Source organism: Lonchura striata, chromosome 1 (genome assembly GCF_050655825.1).
Source record: "Lonchura striata isolate lonStrDom1 chromosome 1, ASM5065582v1, whole genome shotgun sequence".
Classification (NCBI taxonomy): domain Eukaryota; kingdom Metazoa; phylum Chordata; class Aves; order Passeriformes; family Estrildidae; genus Lonchura; species Lonchura striata.
In genome coordinates, this window is record NC_140703.1 from 30,406,525 (window position 1) to 30,422,826 (window position 16,302).

General features: G+C 45.8%; 1 protein-coding gene across 3 annotated transcripts in view; it reads right to left on the reverse strand.

Annotated features, from left to right (window-relative positions):
* Nucleotides 1-8,809: 8,809 nt before the first annotated feature.
* WARS2 (tryptophanyl tRNA synthetase 2, mitochondrial) overlaps nt 8,810-16,302 on the reverse strand; it is a 44,159-nt gene continuing 36,666 nt past the window's right edge. For all 3 annotated transcript variants that reach the window (XM_085572705.1, XM_021549027.4, XM_085572722.1), the window contains exon 6: nt 8,810-14,500. In XM_085572705.1, coding sequence (XP_085428831.1) covers nt 14,052-14,500 — 449 coding nt within the window. In that variant the 3' untranslated portion in view covers nt 8,810-14,051. The remainder of the gene's footprint in view (nt 14,501-16,302) is intronic.

Genomic DNA, 16,302 nt, shown 5'->3' on the forward strand with positions numbered 1-16,302 from the left:
TATGCGATTAATTCTCTTTGCGGCTGCAAAGATTTGCAGGCTCCCCATTCCCTCTTTAGGTTTCACGACTGATCCCCGGCGAATTGGTTTCCAGGTCTGCACGGCGCGGCTTAAAAGAGACGCTTCAAAGACCACGTTTTCGTTTAAACGTCGGCATTGGAAAACAAATATAGCAAACATTTCCCTCTCCCCGAGAGACTGTCACGGCGCACAAGTCCCGAAACCTCGCTGGAGAGAAGACACCTCGGCGGCACCACACAAAGTGTGAAAAACTGGTGTGTCACCAGCTCTTGAGAGCTTTACAGCACCGTCTCTTATGGTTTGCGGCTGTAAACCCGTGCGGAGCTGAAATAAGAGCTTGACCTCTTCAGTCTTCCTAGAAATAATAATTGTAAAGAGCTACAGAACAAACTTTTCGGGGTCGGGATCCCGATCTCTGCAGCTGCAGTTTCCGTCCTACGCTGTTTCCCGGCTAAATGCCGAGAGGCTCGTCCTTTTGCAGAGCACCTTTTCGTCAGCGTATCGCCATATTCCAAAACATGTGTGTCTAGAAACAGAACTAGGTTGGCGGCATTAACTCCTCTTCTCCTCTAACCCAGATCCCAGATATAGAAATTGCTCATCTCCCGTTTACAATGGCAGATCCATCACAGAATAGGGGGAAACCCCATGGGGGAAAACGATTTCAGAAATCAATTCATGTTTATTTCAGGAGAAAAGGATCCCAAACAACAAACCAATCAAAAATTAACTGGTAACCTATTTCAAATATGACTAGGAGATCAATGTTATCTCTTTTCACACAATCGGAGTTGACACCTCGTTTACACGCTGGCGCAGCTCGGAAGCTTTTCATGGGTGTGTTCGTGTATATAAATACAAATATATTCTCTTCAGAGAAACCCTCTGAATTCTGAGTACTGTGATTGGGTTTTGGTTTGGGGGCCCTAGGTGCTCAGAAGGGTGATGAGACTTTCCTTGCCTAATTACTCAAAAAAGAACGAATTCGGGGGAGAGGGAGGGTTGAGGGCAAACTCACGCCAAACAAACTGGACAGGACTGGACACATACTTGACAATCCGACCTGGGCTGCCTCTCCCAGAAAGGTCAACCCCATAGGAAGACAGACGGACAGATAGCTGGACAGACTGTCAAGCAGGGACACAAGCAGATTTTGCAAGTTAGAAAAGGAGTTTGAGTTCAGCCTGGAAAGGAGGGCACAGTTCTGAGAGTCTGGATGGAAGTACACATCGCTTTTGCAGGCATTGCTTTGATCGAAACAAAACTGCACCTACATTTCTCTGTCGAGTTCAGAGGAAGAAGGAGAACACGGAGTAAACTGTTCTTTCTCAGATGAAGATAAAGATCACACTCCAGACTGGACGGCCTGGCAGCTCAGACACAGCAGAAAGAGGGGTCATAACCAGGGGCTCATACTCACCCCCTCTGCTTTGCCAGCGGGTCCTGTGGACACCAGAGACAACACTTCTAGATGCCTTCAAACACAAAGCAGGCACGGACACGGCAGCCCAGCGCTTCCACACAGACACAGAGGACGCTCCCACCCACCCACACACACACACACACACACACACACACACACACACACAGAGAGCGACACACGCGGCGTGAGAGGCAGGCGAGCCCCTGGGTGCAGGCTCCAAGCTGGGAGAAGTTTCGGGAGCGGTGTGGGGCACCCAGGCAGCCCCGCTGCTTTCCAGGGGCCGCGAAACAGGGGAAGCTTGCGGGGACCCGGCGGCTCCAATTTGTGTCGGCCGCGGGGTTCCCAAAAACGCCTCCCCAGGCGGGGAGTCGCCGGCTCCACCAGGGCTCCGAGGAGGCCGTACCTGGGGTGGCTCCAGACAATTTTCCCCCCTCGCTTGCTCTCTGCCTTCACTCCTGCAGGGTACGTACTGCACACCAGACCCACGCTCACAGCACCCCCGGCTCTGCACGCATCCTCCCGTGGAAAAGACTCTACACGTACCTTCTTTCTATATCTTTTCCCCTTTTTATATATGTATATATATACATATAGGTGCGTGCGTGTGTGTGTGTGTGTGTGTGTGTGTGTGTATAATTTCCCCCCCACACGTGATCTTAACTCTTATTCTTGGTCCGTTTGCCATGGCAATTGATCGCTCCGTGTTTAGCCTCTTTTCAGCAACAGCAATAAAAATGTCCATGGCATTTTTAGCTCTGTTTTAAGGACAGACTTACTTCTTCGTAATTGGTTTTAACAGTGCATTTGCCTAGGCTTAGTTTAATCTCTCTGCCCAAACATATCCCCCAAACCATCCCGTACCGTTTCAGTGTATTAGAATGTGTAAGGAGTCAAATATGTGTAAGTGCGCCTTTCCCGGCTGAAAGCTGCCCAGCTCGCAAGAATCAGGGGAAAAAAACTAAACCATATGTGTACAATGCCACATTCTGCACTGCACTATAAGATAAAGAGCTTTGCCGCATCGATTCAATGGAAGTCATTAACAAGAAAGCCAGTGAAGATTATATCCGTATTTGGGAGGCAAATGCTTGTTTAGAAAATTTATTTGGGATACAATAACGCTAGGTAAGAGTTTGCTAGGTACTAGGGGAATTGGTGATGTGTGAGCCTCAGTCGCCTGGAATAAAAGAGGTTGAAAACATACTCGGCGGGGTTGATCCTGGGACCTCGTGAGAAGACGGGAGTGGAGATTCCCCGCTCGGGGTGAGCCCTAGGGGGATAGGGAGAGAGACCCGCTGCTCCGAGACGCAGGAGTGATGCGCTACTCGCCCTCGGCACTGCCCCGGGCTCCAGCACACGGAGCCTCCGACGAAAACGCGAGCGGATCGGCGGGATTCGCCAGGCTTTGCCGAGACAGGAATAAAAATGAGCAGCGGGATTTATCTATGGCAGCTAACGCTGCATCCTTCACGGAACGGTGCCCGACGCGCAAGGCTTCATTGCTCGAAATGCGCCAACTCGCTCACTAATCGTTTCTATTATTTTTCCCCTCCTAATTTGGTTTTCGTTATATGGAAATTGCTGCAGTTTTCCCCGCAGAGATACTTGAAAAGAGCGAACACTGCAGCTCGCTTGCCCCACGCACGTTGTCTCTGGGGCATTTCCACGTGAATCTGGAGTTTTGCCTCTAGCTAATCCCAAAGAGCTCAAACTGTGGGCAATAATACACGACGGGGTGCTCGGGAACGCACAGACTTATTCCCTGCCTCAGCAAAACACGCTCGCCTTGCCCGTAACAGGATGAAGGTAATCATTGCCTTGCTTTAAGCCCTCCCCGAAAGCCCGTGGATGGGAACAGAGGCGTGTAACCCTGCCCACCCACGGGCTTGGAGCCCAAGGAGGACAGCAGATGCGAGGGGCTCTGAACTCGCCCCTCTCGTCCATCACCTCTCTTGCCTCGCCGGGGTTTGGAGACGTGCGGAGGCGAGGCGATGTAGGGCCAACGGGAGATTTAACACCGCACTGCAAGTCTGAGAGAGGCTCAAGGCTGGGCTACACGGCCAGGGTGAGACGTGGCTTTCCAAATCCCACGTCTCCTCTTTTATTTCGGAGGTAGCCCCAGCAGAGGTAGCGGGGAACGAATAAAGGAAAAAAAGAGGAAAAGGTAGTGTATCGGGAATTCGTACTGCAACAAAAGACGGCGGGCAGACGTTTTTATCTGCTGGTGCGTTCATTCTATCCTCTCTCCATCAGGTGTATTTTGCCCTGTCACTCCTATTGCCGACTCTCGAAAACAAAATCATGAGTTTCCCAGCGCATCTATAATACGCTTCTCCCTCTTTCCCCACGCTACGGAGGTGACGGTTCGGGCTAGCCCTCGCCTCGTCTCGTATTTTCCACGTTAAGGGAAGCGGGGGGCGCTTAGTAAATAATCCCAGATGAGCAGATCTGATCGCCCTGCACAGTCCCCTCACGTATCCTTTTAAACCACTCGGCCACTGAAATAATCCCCAGTTTACGGCTCGCCTGAGGGAAAGCGCTGGGGAATTATCGTCGGGAAAGGGACGGACCAAGTCAGTCTCCTTTTCCCTGCAGGGCTTCACTACCCCGAAAGTGGAGCAGGGACTGCCCCTGCTTCTGCTCTAAAATCTGAGGGAAAGAGCTCTCCGGGATGCAATGTCAGGATAGCCTTCAGTGCTGAGGCTGCATTCCGTGCAGTAAGCAAGCACCATTCCAGAGGGAGGGAAAAGAGACTAAGGGGCTCAGCAAGGCCCTTTGACGCGACTCCTGCTCGCTTTTAACCTTTGGGAGGATGCGGTGAGTGCCCAGAGTGTTACACAGGGACACAGCCCAGTCCCTGTGCAGAGCCGCGCATTGTCGCGGAGACACTCCCGCACTCACCCCGCAATACGGGCTGAGCCGGCTTCCCTTCCCGGGAGAACTAGTTTCAAAGTCTCCTGGACCCGGAGCTCAGAGCCCGCTCCCTCGTCCCGGTCAGAGCAGCGGGACGCATAAAAAAGGCAGTTCCCGGCCCCGTGCCATGAGGAAACAGGGCGCTGTGCGAGGCCGGGGAGCGCAGGACAGCGGGCCGGGATGGGCAGCGCAGGACAGCGGGCCGGGATGGGGAGCGCAGGACAGCGGGCGGGATGGGGAGCGCAGGACAGCGGGCGGGATGGGGAGCGCAGGACAGCGGGGCCGGGATGGGGAGCGCAGGACAGCGGGCGGGATGGGGAGCGCAGGGCTGGGATGGGGAGCGCAGGACAGCGGGCCGGGATGGGGAGCGCAGGGCTGGGATGGGGAGCGCAGGACAGCGGGCCGGGATGGGCAGCGCAGGACAGCGGGCGGGATGGGGAGCGCAGGACAGCGGGCGGGATGGGGAGCGCAGGGCTGGGATGGGGAGCGCAGGACAGCGGGCCGGGATGGGCAGCGCAGGACAGCGGGCGGGATGGGGAGCGCAGGGCTGGGATGGGGAGCGCAGGACAGCGGGCCGGGATGGGCAGCGCAGGACAGCGGGCGGGATGGGCAGCGCAGGGCTGGGATGGGGAGCGCAGGAGAGCGGGCCGGGCCGGGATGGGGGGCGCAGGAGAGCGGGCCGGGCCGGGATGGGGAGCGCAGGACAGCGGGCCGGGCCGGGCCGGGCCGGGATGGGGAGCACAGGACAGCGGGCCGGGCCAGGATGGGGAGCGCAGGAGAGCGGGCCGGGCCGGGATGGGGAGCGCAGGAGAGCGGGCCGGGCCGGGATGGGGAGCGCAGGAGAGCGGGCCGGGCCGGGATGGGGAGCGCAGGAGAGCGGGCCGGGCCGGGATGGGGAGCGCAGGAGAGCGGGCCGGGCCGGGATGGGGAGCGCAGGAGAGCGGGCCGGGCCGGGCCGGGATGGGGAGCGCAGGAGAGCGGGCCGGGCCGGGCCGGGCCGGGATGGGGAGCGCAGGAGAGCGGGCCGGGCCGGGATGGGGAGCGCAGGAGAGCGGGCCGGGCCGGGCCGGGATGGGGAGCGCAGGACAGCGGGCCGGGCCGGGCCGGGCCGGGCGCGGAGCGGGGTCGATCCCGCGCGGCCCCGCCCGCAGCGCCCCCCGGCCCGGCGCTGCCCCCTGGCGGCCGCCGCCGCGCACTGCGGCCCCTTCCGCAGACGGAGCCCAGCAACGCTCCCCGCGCCGCTCCGCTCCTGCGGCACCTTCCCGCTCTCTCCTCTGCCCGCTCCGTTTCCAGGCGGGGAGCGGCAGAGGCCCGCAACAGCAGGCAGGGGTGCTTTGAAAGAAAGTTCTGAAAGAAGTTCTTTCTCGTGCCATCCTCCAGATACTCATCAGCAGTGAGAGGGACAAGAACGGAGGGACCAGCTCCCTACCACTCAGGAAATTTAGTAATTATTGTTTTCCCTCCCTGTAGTAGAATTACCTTTCTTTAGATATTAGATCCTTGGAGTGGCCCTTATGTTCACACTGCAAGGACGAGACAAAGATTAAAGGACATTTTCAAGTATTTTGCAGCACAACAAGGAGTATCAAGGTAGAAACCAGCAGCCTATAGATTTCTGCAGAGCACACAGCTCGGATACTTTCCCTAGAGACATTATTACCCCATACTGAACTGTCTGCTCTTCAGCACTTTTCACTGTTTACTTACACCACAAGCATCACCAAATGAGCACTTCAGGAAGAAATACTTTTAACTTAGTGCCCAATGAGGGCATCTTGAACTAGAAGGCTCAAAATGCTTGGTAAATATTAGTTTAGCCTCCCAATATATGTGTAATGAAGTCTCCTATGCCTCATTTATAGCGAGAAAACTGAGGCTAAGCATCCTGCTCAAAGTTAAGCATCCTGCTCAAAAGCAAAAGAGAAATAAAAAGTAAAACATGTTTTTAGATCTTTGCTTAACCAAAGAGCAAAACTCTTTTTCCAGAGAAAGAACTAAAGGAACAGAAAACTGCAAGGCAGACAACAAAGGCTCAAATCAAATTAAAAACAATACACCAAAATGGCCTTGATGATGCAGATTTTGGTGTTTTCTATGAAGCTGTAGCAAAACAGCTAAGGAAATTGATAGGGAATATTCAATATTCTCTATGTATTAAATTCTCATCTGCAACTACATTACTTTTTTTTTTTTTTTTTTTTTTTTTTTTTTAATGAAGGGTGGTAAAACACTCCCCAAAACCTTGTGGCATCCATTAAATCTTCTCAGGCCACCCAGAGATCTCCCTTGACAAACCACTCATCAGCCACAGAAGTATCCTCATAAAACATAAAGACAACATTTATACTCAAGCTGATCCACCTCCTCAAAGGCAAGCAGAAAGTAGAGTGAAGCCTTTTGGGTTAGAACTTGGTTGGCTTGAAGAAGAAAAAAATGGAGTTTCTACTCCTTCCAGCGTGTGATGCTGTTAAGCAAAGTGGATTAAAACAGCAGCACAGGTCATCACTTCAATTTTGTTGTTATGCTACACAGATATTTTGGAACTCTGAAGTTTATTTTAACAATATCTCTGTAGGAATTAGGCCCATTAGATATAAGTCACCCAAAAAAGCACATTTCATCTTCAGGGGAGCCAGAAAAACTCACATACAAATCAGCAACACACCTGAATTTACAAAATCACAGAATGGGTCAGGTTGGCAGGGACCAGACTAGGTCAGCTCCTCCAACCTCCCTGCTGAAGCTGGTTCATCCCAGAGCACATGGCAAGGGACTGTGTCCAGATGGTTCTGGAATCTCTCCAGTGAGAGAGACTCTACAACATCTCTGGGCAATCTGTTCCAGTGCACCTGCACAGTAAGGAAGTTCTTTCCTGTGTTCAGGTGGAACTTCCTGTGCATCAGTTTCTTTCCGTTGCCTCTTGTCCTGAATGAAGAAGAATGGTGTGACTGGATGCCTGGTTCCATCCTCTTGACAGCCTCTCTGCAGATACTTACAGACATTGATGAGGTCTTCTCAAGGCTGAACAAGCTCAACTGTTTCAGCTTTTCCTCATAAGATATTTGAGATCTTCAGAATCCCAGCACACCCTTGGGCCATTTTGGCAATGGTTATTAAAGACCAAAATGATACTTTTCCAACAGGTCACACCGAGACTACAGAACCTGCAGCACTCATGCAGTGTGCACAGTAAATTCATCCACTTCACAGCTTCTTTCTAGAGGGGTTCATGCTGGTGAACTGAAGGTAGGAGTGTCACAGTTTGGATCAGTTGTCCCAATGGTGACAGCAGTAACCCTCTCCCAAGCAGCAAGGCCCTTCCTCCTCGTGTGCCAATACCCATGCATAGCAAAGACAGTAGCTCTGAGACAGAAATGGGTTTAGTCATTCACATCCAGTGCTTTTCCCCCTGAATATCCATACAATTTCAACTTTGGGGGTGTGCAAACAGATATACCACTAAGAGAAAGTTAATGAGGACTATCTAAAAATAATGGATGCCACACTGCTACTTGCGGTTTACATCTGGCCTTCAACCCTAAGGAGAAAATTTCTCTTTTTCCCATTCTTGCTGTAGGAACATCTGCCAGACAGGCCATGAAGGAGTAACTGTGGGCAGAGCAAACCCTAACCCACTCATACTTATTTCTTGGCTTAAATACTCAAGAAGCACTTATTGAAATCTTTGTTATTCATTCAGCAAACAAAGAGACTCTTCAAATATATTTGACAAACTGTTTCCAGTCACAACAAAAAGTCAGTCTCACAACATTCAACATACAGGTTTTACTTTGCTCAGAGAGAGATGTGGCTTAGGGGATGAAGCATGAAGGTAAACAGAGTGAATGAAGCCAGAAACCACCTACACCAGTAACTCTGGATAATGCCAGAGAGTAGCCTTGTTTTGATAAGTTTCTTCTTATCTGGCTTAATGATTTCTTCTTATAAATCCTGGGGCATCAGGAAAGAACTTTTCACCAAAGATAGTAGAGAACATACATCCAGAATTTCAAACCAAAGTTCCATGAATTTTATCAGCATGTGATTATCATTTCACATTGATAGATGACAATAAAGTCATGCCAAACTGGAGGAACTGCAGAGTTATAGATACAACAGCACGTGGGACAAGTGGCACTGTCCATACAGCATCTTCTCTGTGCTTTGTGTCCCCACCTGAACTGTGAGCATCTGGTTTCAGAATGGTTTAGGACACAAGAAAGATGTGGAACTACCTTGCTCTGCCATAAGCTATTATTTCCCACCTGTGAGGGTTAATCCAGTAACCCCTCAAATTAGACTCATACTGTCCTTACATTATTGTACTGAGGAAGCAGATGGCTTACCTTATGCCACCATCACACTCAGCTGTGTGACTGCTCCTGTCAGCCCCATGAGTGAGGCTAAAACCATGCTATCACAGGCTTTATAAGTCAAGCTTTACAAGCATGCTGCTACTTCTAAACATTTAATAACTTTTAAGGATTTTTGCTCTGCAGCTCTTGTCTTGACATTTCATCTTGCACATACAGCAAATGTAGCACATCTGGAACTGATCGAGCCTTCTGGTGTGGCACAGATTTGCTCTGCTCCCGTCTCACAGCCATGTTGGAATGCTGAGAGCACGACAGCACAACAGACATTAAGCTCAGTGCTTAATTTGATGTCCACAGGCAGCACGAGCCCACTCCTGTAGTGGATAATCTCATCTTCAGTCATGGTGTTCTGTGACAGCAAGTTACAGCAGTGGCAGAACATCTTCCCAGGTGTTAAACTGTTTACCTGTGCAGGAGGCTGGCATTTGGTTTTATATAAAATAATTGTGACACCAGGGCTGCTCCTACAAGTGAAATGATCAGTGAATCTTCCACTTCCATAATAATATGGGACTGTTGCAGGTAAAATGATTTCTTATTGACACAGAATAAATACTTACATGTCAAACCTATTAGCACAACCAACAGAATAACAGAAAAGACAGTGAGAATCAGAGTAGAATCTTTTGTGATAATAAAGAGAATTTTCCATTACTTCAGCTGTCATCTGGACAGGACTATGCGATAAAAAACTTCATTGGGAATTCAATATTTAATAAGTCTTCTTTCACAGCTGAGTGAACAAAAAAAAAAAAAAATACAAACCAAAACACCAAAGCTTTAAGCAGATAAATGAATGTCACATACAACTACAGTTTTGCTGCAGCATTTTTCCCAAAGCTGGCTATATAAGAGACTTTAGAAAAGATAAGAGATGTCTGTGTCCTTCCAAGGCTTTTGGCTACACAATACATTGACATTCTTCTTGCAGCTACTGTCAAATTTACTTAGAAAGAATGAACAGATCAAAAAATTAAAAGGAAATTAGACAGTCCAATACAGCAGAAGAGGGGCTTTGTTTTCCTGTCAAGAACAGATAATATATTTCCTGAACAAAAGCCCTTTCCCACTGGACTTCCTCCACCAGCTTGCTAGACTATTTCTCTGTGCAGCAGTCCATCAGTCATAAAAAAAAAAAAAAAAAAAAAAAGGTAGGCAGCATCCAGGAGTTTAAATGCACAGATCAAAATGGTGAAAGATCCATCCCTTGTATTGAATGTAGATCTAATTAAGCTGGACTACTAAAAGAACAAACTTTCATCATCAGTATTTACTGCTACACTGTTGTCAGGATCATAATGGTCCTAACCAAGGATAAGAAAACATTTACTTTGCTAACCTATGGTTCCCAAAACATTTAGATGCAGGTCAGTCCCCAAGGATCCCACGTCACTGTCGTTCCTTAGACTTTTAGCTCATTTTTATGAATTCTCTAGCCTTTAATGGATGCAGCCATAATCCTGCAAAGGAGCTTTGCTTGAATTGGTTGTATATAAACACACACTGAATCAGAACTATGCAGAAAGCCTTCTGGGCAATCTGAGAAACCAGGTCATGGTGTTTGAAAACTAAGTATACTGCAACCACATCTTTAAGACTTACAATTAAATTCCAGTATAATGTACAATATCCATGCACTCCAGCTATTTGAGGCAGGGATGTATGCTGGAGCAGTTCCAGAGTTAATTTATGGGGCTAACCACAATTTTGAGTCTCTGCTGCAGAAAACATCGTTCCTGAATCTAAAATTCTCAGTAAATTCTGCGCTCTAAACTGAAAGCACAGAGCTGAGACCTACTACGTGATATTATGACTTCCTAGGAATAACTAGCTGGAAAAATGCATGTCTCAAGTGTATAAATGTTTTTGTTAGATTTTTGCAAGTAATTCACTGTGGAATTGATGTCCTATCTCTGAAGGTGACTGAATTTCACTAGGAAATGCTATGTCTGAAACATATGTAATGGTTGGGATCTGCAGTAGGCCAGGTGCACTAACATTACTAAGTGGTTAGTGCATAACATCTACTAACAGGTGCACAGGAATGGCAAGAGAGGAGATTTTGAGTCTAAAGCACAAATTGCTGATGCATTCTAAATAAAAGATCATTGTTTCTGCTTGCTTTTCTTCAGTGAACAACACAGCACGGGGTAAGAATGCCTCTCCACCTCTTGACTCTCTTTATTTCAATTAGAAAAAATATATTTGTTCCCTTTTCTCACCCTGTCCTGGAAGAACACCTTACAGTGACTTCAACAATAACACAGGGTGTGTCTATACCACACTGCAGCTGGGATGAGTGTGCTTCTGCAGAAACTCCCCACCAACTGCACTTCAGCAGACATCACAGAGAAGTCTTGAAGAATGTGATTTGGATTAAAAAAAACCATGAAAATGTGTTTCAGGAGTGCACCTATTTTGTTGCAAACAAACATTAAATCCCCAGCACCAGAGTTAGTGTGAAATAAATAACTATGAAACATAAAGCATCAAGTCTTCTCTAACAATTTTTCTCTAAGCAGCTATTCCAACTCAACTGTACTCCTTAGTAAACATTGCCACAGAACCCTATACAGAATGGATGTTTATAAGACATTCCCAAAGGGAAACAGGGAGGTAGAAGAGGAGAGAGTAGCTTGGAATCAAAGCTTTGCTTCAAGCTCAGCTAAACCACCTGAGTGCCAAGATGGTTAACCTTGCAGAAAAAAAAAATGCTCTAAGAAAACTGAAATAGGCAACAGATACCTGCAAACATCTACATTTGTTGTCTCCTCTCAAGGGATTCTAAAGATCATGGTTGTTAATGGAATTGGAATTATCTCACTGGGAAAACACATATTATTTTGAGAATTCCTCCACAAGAGCAACTAAAATGAAAAGCTTAGTCAAAAATCAGTAGGTTAATATGCTAATTTTACACAAGTTTAACTTTTCTGAAGATGAAAAAACATGTATATTTCCTTACTTGAAGGAAACAGGTCAGGCAAATAAGACTTGTTTGACTGATAGGGGAAAGGGAAAGAAACACCCTCAATGTATTATTGAATTAAAAAGAGGCAAATTAGTGAATTTGATTGAAACACAGCTAAATATATAATGCCTTAAACCCCTCGCTCAAAGAAAAGGCTCTTCTGAAGTTTTCTTCCTGCTTTACTTACATGATTTTCTGAAAAAGGATCTAACAGTTTTGGAAAGATTGCTCAGAACAGTTTAAGCAACAAACCAAAATTACCTGTTGGTGTCAACCCCTCCCATGAATGCTCCTATTTTCCTTCCACAGCAGAGAAGGTATGTTGAATGGCAATTCTATATATTAGGTGATTTGAGTATCAGAAGTGTAAAGAGATCTTGAAACTCTGAGTTGTCTTTTGAATATATGTTTGCTAGTGAAAAAGAGGTATAGGTAGAAACTAGATACACTAGTATTAAAGATTTTCAGAGTCTTCATGGGGACAGTGTTAGCTTCTCTTAAGGTACATACTGTGGGACCTTTGCAGAAATCAATCTATATTAAAAAGTGCCACAGCAAACATTTTATGCCAAGTCAGGAAACAGCAGTAATTGTGTGCCTTAGTCTATCTTAGTGCTCAAATGCAGCTGGTTAAACACTGACAAAAGTTTTGTAAAGCTATGTAAATATGTGCAGTTATTACATGTCCTTTCCTTATCCAATACAGTCTATTTAAAACCAGGGACAATTTTTGAATATACTTATTCTTTCCAGAAGACATTACCTTAGGCTTGTCTATATTGAGTTTGGTTCCAATCAGACTGTCTCCATCCTCTCTGCTTCTCTAATCTTGACTAATTTTAGAAAATCTGTCATCATGAAGTTCTTGCATAGCAGTTCTCTTCTTCAGATCCCTAACAAATAAATACAGGTCTCAGCACAGATCTGGAGGCGCTCAGTCCTCAGCTTTATGTTTTGGAAAATTAAATATTTCTTTCTGAATCAATTCACTATAATTAACTAAATACTGCTTTTTAGAAAACCCAAAACAATCAACCAACCAAGTGCACTATGTAGAGCCCCCTCACCTCGCCATGTTTTACTAACTCAGCCATGTAAGCTGCAATCCTTCATGATAAATGCCACAGGCATAGCATGGCTATGAGCTGCCAGAGTACAGGATTAACTCAATTTACATTACAGTACAGCAATTTCAAACACAGCACCATGAAGTGTAACGACACAGCTAAATATGCTGGCACAGGATCAGTAGGGCTTTCATTACCTTTTAACATGTACTACTCCCCCTCTTCAGAACATGGTGTCTCATTTTGGCAATGCCTCTTTGCCACACATTCCCCAACAAGTGCCACAATCCATGGGTCCAAATCTGTGGATCTTGTGAGGCCCAAGATCAGGGTAGGCTAACACTGCTCTCCCATCACTGCACTTTCTCAAGGCTCAGTAGTGAAGAGTCCATAAAGACCTATTTAATTCTGTTCTGGCTCTGACCGTAGCACAATTTTCTAAAGAAGCAATTTTATAAACTTTACAGAAAGTTCTCTGATTCTCAACCCAAGCTTTCTTTGATTCAGGATTACATCTCTTCTACACCTTCTTAAAAGCTATTCTAGACTTGACACTGGACTGAAAATTCCGGAGCTCCTTGCTAAACAAAACAGCAGGTGAAATAGGAGAAGCTGAAGCACATGTCATTTCTCACTGAAGTACCTTAGACTTGACCAGCAGGATGGCACAAATGGCTTAATTGAAATTCACTTCATACAAACTACACAGATACAAAAGAAAATTTACACTGAAATTGAAGAAACTAAAGGGAGAAGTTCTCTCTTCATCACCCTGAGCATTTATTTTTAAGTCTCTGGTTTTATTCTGGTTATCCAAGAACATGTTCAAATAGCATATCAAAGCTGAATAACCCCCAATAGGATGTCCATCTGTAACAACAGCACATACAGAGCTAAGTATGTCCTTGAGAGGATTACAAATCTTTCTGCTAGATTCTGATCACCTTGCCTACAATTCAGCATCTTGCAGTGGTCAGTAGAAAAATTCAAAAACCCACTCAGGCAATCTTATAATCTGCTTTTGCATAATTTCTTTGTGAATTGTGATTGCTTCTGTCCTCCCTCTTTAACTATCCAGACAAAATTAATGCTGGTCCCGCTGGAAATATCTGGCTTCATACACTTTTTAATGCAATCACCTTCAATGTTCTCCTTGGATCTTCCAGGAAAGAATGCTTTTGTTTCAAAACAAAATGATTAATAATTAATAAATGATTTTGTTACAAATAACAACATCTCTGTCCCATGACATAAAAGTCCTTGCAACTACTCAGCAGCTTCTATTGAAATCCCACCAGTCTCCTTATTTCTTGATAAATAGGAGCAGCCAGTTCTTTGGCTTTCTCTGCTCCATCCTCTAAAACTTTTATCAAATGAGACTTGTCTTCCTGGAGTTTCTTGATTTCATTCCTGATAGGTGCAAATTTTTGGATAACCGACTCTGCTACCACCATTTTGTAGTGAGCAGTGTCGAGCCCAGTGGCTTGGTGCAGCACCTCTCTGATGCTAAGTCCCGTCACTGCAGCGTGAATGGACACCAGATTGGAGACACCCGGGCGAGTGGTGGGCTCATAGGTCACCTCCGAGGTAAAGTCAGTCACAGCTTTGCGAAATTTCAGCACTATTTCATCAGGGCTGTCTGCTATGCTGACAGTAGCTAACTTCTGTGGGTCTGACTTGGACATCTTCACTGATGGATCTCTGAGGGATTTTATTTTCTTTGTTGTACCTTAAAAAAAAAAAAAGTTATGAGACAATGGTTTCTTATGACAATTTCTAAGAACAATGTGCAGCTATATGATGAAGCTGTTTATCCTTGCTCATACAATCATGCATGCTCTGTTTAGTCCTTGCACCCTTCCTGTCCTTCTAAGAAGCCACCTCTCTCCTCTCACACTGAATCAAGCCTGTTCCACCTCTCCCATCATCACTAAGCAGGAACTTCTGCTGGGGCTATTCCTAATATTTTATGTTGCTTACATGCTGATTTCCCCCCTAATTTCTCCCCTCTTCTATTAGTGAACCTTACTGAATGGTTCTGAGAAACAGGTTAACTCCACTGGTAAAAAAAAATCAGAATCCCATAACAGTTAATCTCCTTATTTCAGAAAACTTTTCCACTCAAAATCTCTTGGAAATTCTCCTAAATCTCAGTAAAACCGTTATTAAAATTCTCTAACTCAACACTGACCAGCTCTGTTAGATGTAAAGCACTGCTCAGATAAGAAAGGTGTGGTTGTTGTACAAACTGCTAAGATACATGCATGTACATGAAATAGATTAGGAACATTAGAAGACTATTGCAAAGTACTTTAATGGCATCAACCCACACTGCTTCAGTTTTTCACCAAGAAATACCATTCATGGAGTACCTAAAGTATCACTTATCTACAGAGTACTCATACCAGTTGTTTTTAGACACCTAATACAGCCAACAAAATTACCTGCATACTGCTCATAGATAGCCTATGTATTCAGTGAAAGGATAAGGGTTCTTCCAGCATACAATTCAGATTGCCCCAGAAAGTGCTTTATTCTGAAATCACCTTTTGGAAGAGTGTCTTCTGCAAATTTGAAAGATCCAGGTAATTCAATTGTCTACAGCTAGTGAGTCTGAATAGGTCCCTACCTTCTCCATTCATCTAGGATATTTTGTTGGTTTGCATGTACTTGTGAACTTAAGAAGGAATGCTTTTGGGGAGCAAAATTAAATGTTTTTTTCCTTTTTTTTTTTTTTTTCCAAATTGAGCTTTTTATTTAATGATAAATAGTCTCACCTGCATCAGAGGCTATACTCAGCTCCTCTTTATAGTGCTTAGTACTCAATTAGAAACTGCAGAGTTTGCAATCCCTAATATTCTCAAAACTCCACTCTAGGTTTAACACCACTTTCGTCACTGAGGCTTGAAAATTGAGAAAGGTTTATTGCTGCCTGTCTTTTCCAAGGTGAGAGCTTCTTGCCCTTTTGGGGGCGAAGGTCTCTGCTGTGCATTCCTCTACATTACTTACAACAAAGATGCAACGCTTCATCCTTGCCCAATTCTTCACGTTTCTTAGCAAACATGCCATTTGCGCCATCTGACTCCTCCTCACCCCCCGGCCTATGACCTTATAGCTCAAAAATGGCTGAGAAGATTTTCCTTATAAGTCTTCCTGAGTCTAAGATCAAAACCATAAAGTCTTAAGCTCTGTGACAGACACATATTGAAATACTCAAGTATATATTAAACACTCTTAAAAAAAATTGGAGCACTGTACATATAAACCAACTTCAGCATGCTTAAAGTAAACATCTCCCACTTGGCCACTGAAGAATTCTGCTTGCTAGAGGTCTCTTGCCTTGTTGCTTACATGTCTCCTGAATGAGCAACATGGAATAGAGACCCTTCTCTTAAAAGGTCCAGTACGTGAAAGGCAAGGCTGACTGGCAGCAGCAGAGTGCATCTGGCCCCCTGGACTAGAATACCAGACGTCACGTACATTCCTCAACCATGGATTTCTAAAGCCTTATATCTATCTTGAGAGTTCATT